This window comes from Gastrolobium bilobum, unplaced genomic scaffold, assembly GCF_033153095.1.
Source record: "Gastrolobium bilobum isolate Gb01-03AN ecotype WA unplaced genomic scaffold, APGP_CSIRO_Gbil_v1 utg762, whole genome shotgun sequence".
Lineage (NCBI taxonomy): Eukaryota > Viridiplantae > Streptophyta > Magnoliopsida > Fabales > Fabaceae > Gastrolobium > Gastrolobium bilobum.
In genome coordinates, this window is record NW_026899802.1 from 152,699 (window position 1) to 159,406 (window position 6,708).

At 34.9% G+C, this 6,708-nt stretch overlaps 1 protein-coding gene across 2 annotated transcripts; it reads left to right on the forward strand.

Annotated features, from left to right (window-relative positions):
* Positions 1-282: 282 nt before the first annotated feature.
* LOC133293671 (uncharacterized) lies at positions 283-5,846 on the forward strand. Of its 2 annotated transcripts, none has more exons than XM_061492271.1 (12): positions 283-501; positions 626-704; positions 788-863; positions 969-1,052; positions 1,212-1,316; positions 1,832-1,912; positions 2,008-2,072; positions 3,646-3,715; positions 3,798-3,875; positions 4,071-4,168; positions 4,272-4,407; positions 5,498-5,846. In XM_061492271.1, exons 1-12 carry the CDS (start codon positions 315-317, stop codon positions 5,642-5,644), a joined length of 1,206 nt encoding a protein of 401 aa, XP_061348255.1. In that variant the 5' UTR covers positions 283-314; the 3' UTR covers positions 5,645-5,846. The 2 variants fall into 2 exon arrangements, with proteins under 2 accessions (XP_061348255.1, XP_061348254.1); XM_061492270.1 differs by having other exon boundaries at positions 283-498; positions 5,498-5,844.
* The last annotated feature ends 862 nt before the right edge of the window (positions 5,847-6,708 follow it).

Here is a 6,708-nt window from a genome sequence, read left to right on the forward strand (position 1 = left end):
TTTTTTCATCAAAATTACGAAATTCATATTTCTCATGTCTTAAACGATAATTATATTTCCAACACATAAAAAAAAATATAAGACTGATATGAAATATCATATAATAAGAGAAAAAAAAAAAAAAAGGTCATACAAACTTTTTTATATATGCGTAATTTTTTTTTTTTTACGTCTTATGGTAAACATTAATCCCTAATATTATACACATTAATCCCAAAAAATAATGATTTAAATAGTTATAAATGTGTAACGGAGCTCTCTAGTAGTCCAGTGTGAGTGTCACTGAGTTGGCATCTTAATCTCAAAATCCAGAAATGCCAGTCACTTTGCAAACTCCGCCTTCTGTTGCAGCTTTTTCCTCAGCTGCATCATCTTCCATTATTCACACAAGATCCACCTTCTCCTTCTCGCTTCGTTCAACGCCCCCTCCCTATCTCATCTTCAAGTTCCACAGCTCCCTCCCTCAAATTCGCGCTTCCTCTTCCTCTATCAATACTGGTAGTAATAATAATAATAATAATTATTATTATTATAATATACCTCTTCTCTTTCTCTACTTGTTACTTAATTTGACATTTTCCCTTGTTACCTCTCTTATTTCGCAATTTCCATTTTCAATAAGCAGCTTCCACAACTGAATTGGATGCTGTATCAGCCTTCAGCGAGATCGTTCCAGACACCGTCATTTTCGATGATTTCCAGAAGTAACGTTGCTTTTCTTCCTTCTTCCTCTATAAATAGTGAATTTTAATTAATGTTTGATCTGATAAACGAACCTTCACTACAGGTTTCCTCCAACTGCTGCTACTGTTAGTTCATCGCTTCTCTTGGGTATATGTGGCCTTCCAGACACCATTTTTAGGGTCAGCCCTTTCATCTTTCAAAACCTAACATGTACATTTTTTGTCTCATTCTAAGTGATTCAGTGAGTGAGTTACATCTTTTTTTTTTTTTTTTTTTTTTTGTAGAATGCTGTGGAAATGGCTTTGGGTGATTCTGAGTGTTACCGGCTTGAAAATCCTAACGCAAGATTGTCGTGTTTCTTTAACAAGGTATTTCTTTTTGCTCATGGTTCATTACTTTCTAATGCCTATTTTTTCTTTCTTTTAATTATCAATTTTAAAAAATAAAATAAAAATTGATTTACTAATGATTGAGAAAACGTTTTTTCTATCCGTGGTTGTTTAGTGGATTTGGTCCTGAAATTGTAGGCTTTAGTGAATGTCGGTAGTGACATGGCAAAGCTTGTCCCTGGCCGTGTTTCAACAGAAGTGGATGCACGTCTTGCTTACGACACGCATGGCATTATCAGGAAGGTATTTGGTTCTGTTTCATGACACTTATAACGTTAAAATTCTATTGCTATGCATCTTGAACACGAGATTATAATGTTGAAGACAATTGGAGGCTCAATGCCTTCTTTCTCCACGGTGAGAAATCCAAAGTCTTCTGAGGTTTAAAATTACAAATTTCTTATAAAAGATGTATACCCCGGCCGTGAATAAGTGCTATAGTGCTTCCCTAATATTATAGAAACGGTTATGATTTTGGAATCAGATGTAGGAAAAGGATGGTTTAAGTTTGTTGTGCATCATTCTCATGTGAGAAATGACCAAATTGAGGAGATAAGTGTATCTGTGTGAGTTTAAATTCTAAATTGTGTATGCAATTTTAAGATTTTGACAGTGAACGGCTGTTAATCTGTTAAGAAACAAGCTTCACGTTTTGTGAATCCTTAATGCTTAACACAATTACAATATCTATCCTAACAAAGCAAACGTTGTCTTGTGCCTTGGTGAAATCTGAATGCTACTGTTATCAAATTTTACAGGTGCATGACCTGTTGAAGTTGTACAATGATGCTAATGTCCCTCCTCAACGTCTTTTGTTCAAAATTCCTTCAACTTGGCAAGTGAGTAATCAGGAAAATGGAATTGTAATGCCAGCTGATTCAGAAATACTGATGTTTTTCTTAATGTGCTGATGGCTTCTTTGCTTTTTATTTAGGGAATAGAGGCTGCAAGATTGCTGGAATCTGAGGGCATACAGACACATTTGACATTTGTTTACAGGTAATTTGTTGAACATTTCGCAGAAAACTCTTGAGGTTAATACAGTAAGTATGGTATCTGATTACTGCTTAAAGGCTTGTGTCTGTCATTTTGCTTATAAAATTTTCAGTCTTGAATGCTCTTAATTAATTGCAAATATTATTTCTAAACTTCAGGAATTATATGATGTTAAGATTGATAACTTGTTTGTTCCATTCGAAGAAACACATCTATTTAACGTAGATATTAATTTTTGCTAGCTATATTCATTAAATTTTTTTGATGGAAATATTCCCATAAGTTTTTTTATTCACTTAACATGTATGCTCACTATTCTCAAGGACACAATTTCTCTGTTATTTTTATTTAACCCCATTAGGGTGACTTCTGAGCTAGGAAGATCTGATGTTAGGGGACGTTTGGTAGAGGATAATTTTTTTTTTATCCTGGAATCATGATTCATGGGAAAATGAGTTTCTCGGGAATGTTACCAAAAAACTGTTTGATAGGTAAAAAATAATACCGGGAATATTGGATAAGTTTCCTATTCTTGTCAGTTTTTTCTCATATTTTTTTTTTTCTATTTTCCCAGCAATCCAAGAATACCATTCTCTAGGTGGTTTTCTTGGATGGAATTTTCATTCACAATTTACACACAAAACAGATTCTCAGGTAAATCACTTTCCCAGGTAAATCACTTTCCCAGGTGATTTTCTGAAATGTGATACCAAACATGGTCTTCTTGGAAATCCACCCTCACTTTCCTGGGTATCTAAAAAAAATTCCCCTAACAAACACCCCCTTAATGGTATCCCGTAGAAATTCTAAACTAGTTCATGATTGTTTGAGGCTTTGCATATTAGCTTGGAACTTGGAAGTAAGCCTAAATCCTAATCTTCAAATAATAAATGGAAAGCAATCCCTGTAACAGGACATCTATAATATATAAGTTGATACAAAGCTCTAATCATGTATCCATAATTAACAAAATAAAAAGGCATATCTAAAACCGGCACTCCCCATTAAACCTCCACTAGTGAGGGTAGGGGTGAGGGCAATCCTTAAACATAGCCATACCTTTACATATTTGCAAAGAGGTTGTGTCCCACTAAAGACAAAAATTTAATGTACTGAAACAAGAAGTTTCATTACCCTAAATCATTTAAGTTAAACTTGAAATGCTTAAAATATTAGCAAGTCTGGTTCTGTTTTTTCTCATGATTGTCAGTGCGAGGAGACCTTAGAAAACATGCTACTTTGAAGTCATTATTTGTTAGAAGTACAATTTTTTGGACTTTGGACCACTATTTTGATAGCTTATGGTGTTTAGCATGACATCATGCCCTCTAGTTAGAAATTTCATGAAATGTTCTGCTTATTATTGTGTTAAAAGAAAAAGGAATCATTTGCTTTGATGAAAATCACATGGTTGGGTACTGACTACTGATGTGAAAATTTTACCAATTCATTTTCAAAATTCAAACATCTAAGTTTGTATCCTAGGATCTAGTAGCAATGCTCTATCCCATTTGATCTAAACAATTTGTATTTTATTTGTTCTTAATCATTCTATGGGTTGGTTCTATATCTGCAGCTTTGCTCAAGCTGCTGCTGCTGCTCAAGCTGGTGCTTCTGTTATTAAAATTTTTGTTGGCCGCATCAGGGTAATTTCTATCTTTCTTTGTGTGATAAGAGTGTTGGATAACATTTATCAGGTTAGCTTATCTAAACTTCGTAATTTTTCAGGACTGGGCACGTAATCATTCTGATGATGTAGAGATAGAATCTGCCCAGCTAAGAGGAGAGGATCCTGGGTTGGCATTGGTCCGTTGTTCAATATTGCTATTCTGTTCATGCTCTTGCTCTATGCTTAGAATTTAAATTTACTTTTGTGAAAATAAAATTATGAAGCTCTTGGTGAAAACCGTCTTGGTTCACTCAAGAATCAGAGCCTAGGCTTGACATAATTATGATAATAACTAACAAGGCATATACCTGAAAGCATTATTATTATTCCAGGTGACAAAAGCTTACAATTATATTCACAAATATGGACATAAGTCAAAGTTGATGGCAGCAGCAGTTCGCAACAAGCAGGACTTATTTAGTCTTCTGGGGTATTCAAAGACTTCCCAACTGTCATATACAATATAAGACCTCATTTAAGTTTGATTTGTACAGTAATTATCAATTTTTTGTTTTATATTGCTCCTTGTCCAGGGTTGACTATATCATAGCTCCGTTGAAGGTATTGCAGTCTCTTAAAGAATCTGTTGCTTCTCCTGATGAGAAGTACTCTTTTGTTAGGAGGCTATCCCCTCAGTCTGCTGCTAAATACGTGTTCAGTGATGAAGAGGTATGGTTTCAGCCTCTATAGTAGGACTTATTTGAAACTGCAAAATTAGATTGGTATCAACGTATCTCCTCCTCATAATTGCAAAACCTAATGTCATGACCCTTGGCCCTTTCTGAGTCATATAAATGGAAAATAAGAACCAATTAGGGGAAGAATAATACCAAACTTTGTTGCATGCAGTTAGTCTGTTGCTCCAATAATTTAAATCAGGGACAAGCAGATATTAACAAGCATAAACCTCAATTGCTAAGGAGCATCTGTTTTAGTTTTTACTTTTTGACTTTTCAAAGATGATGAAAGGGAGCCTTCGCTCTAAGGTTGGTGTTATCCCAGAGGTCACAGGTTTGAATCACTTAATCAGCCTCTTGCAATTGTAAGATAAGATTGCGTACTATAGTCCCACCCAGTCAGTGGGTTTGACCTTTCATTGAATCATGCACAAAGCAAGTGCTTTATATAGCATGCAGTTGCACCCCACCCCCCCCCCCCCCCCCCCCCCCTTTCTCCCTCTTTTTTTTTTTTATATATTTGAGAGACTCTACCCTTCTCATGGATTATCATGTTTCTATCTTTTAGTTTTTCCTTTATCTTTTACAACTAGAGTTAAGTATTCGCTTACAAGACATTCTGTTATGTGGGCAATAGCTTTTAGTTTAATATTTTGATATCATTCAATCAACCTGGTACTTTATGTGTGAGAACCTTTTTTCAAAAAAAAAAGAAAAAAAAGAATTGAGAATTATGTAGAGGAAAGAAAGCAATGAACTTTTTTAGGCAACAAGGTATCAAATCTCCTATCAGCTCAGGAAAATCAAAATTAGTCAACCATAACTTCCCTCACTTTACTATGTGAAAAATTTCTTGATTTTAGATTTATGTTAGTGCCATTACAATGTAATAGAAAATGTTAGCATTACTTGCCAGTTATGATAACCGTTTACCCGTTATGTCTATTGTTCAGTTTTCTTTGCATCCTCAAATCAGCCGGAGAAAGAACTATTTTATAAAATATCATTCTTGTTCTAGCGTTTGTCAGATATGCTAAAAAACCGGATTGCTTTACTAATTATTTTGCATTTATTATAATCAGCTTGTTAAGTGGGACCAAATTAGCCTTGCAAAAACCATGGGACCAGCATCTGTGCAGCTTCTAGCTGCTGGACTGGATGGTTATGCTGATCAAGCAAAGCGATTGGAAGATTTGTTTGGGAAAATTTGGCCACCACCAAATGTATGATGTGACTTCCTTATGTCGCTCGATGGATCTTTTGTCTGACGGAATAAACAGAGTACACTGCAGATGAAGGGGATCTTCCTTTCTTTTTTATTTTTTCCCTTTATCCTTGAACTCTCGAACAGTTTCCTTCCCTGTAAATCACACGGTTCCTTAAAAGCACATTTTATTATCAATACTTGTTTTTTGTTTTTTTTGGTGCAGTTGCTATTGTGTTCATCTTGTTTCTGGTGAGTTAATTGTTGCCATCTTGGGTGTGCTTCATTTAAATTTCTGATTTCTGAAGCTTGTACTTCATTTTAATGCTAATAATAATCTGTTTACTCTGAAAGGTAAGGCTAGAAGTAGGGATGCTAAGACCTGTCCCAAATCAATAACCTGTATTCGGCCAAATTTGATTAACCAAGGTCCAGGTGCCCTGATAATTAAACTTATATTTTTAAGTTGGATTTGTCCCCATGACTTGGATAAGAGATAGGATCTGTTTACAAACTTTTTTTGCAAATTACACTAAGAACGACCGGTCGTACACTGCATGATTAAAGTATGACCGGTCGTACTTAGAGTAGTTTGTAAGAGTTTTGTTACCAAAAAAGTTTGTAAATATAATCTGCCCCCTTAGATAAAGCCAAAAGGGATTATGCTTGGGCTTTGTATTGCTTTGGGACTTAGGTTTCGTTGTAATTCCTTTCCTTTAGTAGTTTGGATTTGGATCCATAAACTGTTTTTACGGCTGTGACTCTTTCTTTTCTCTTTTTTCTTCTACTTCCGATTTTATGTGTGTGATTGTTCTTGTCCTTACAATGTGTTTGGATTATAGCTTGTGAAATCAAAGTTTATTAAAAAGCGATTCTTGGGAAAGTTATATAGGAATCTTTGCCTGTTTAAGTGAGTGTTTGGTTTAGATTGCTTTAAAAATAAGGATTGGATCTTTTATTAAAGAGATAACAAATTGATGCTTGCAAAATTACAACTCCAACTTGATTATTATTGTGTCTGAAAACGAACTTGGGCATCTGATGTCTGCACTTTGGGACCCAAGAGGAACAAACAGTGCATTTGACTAG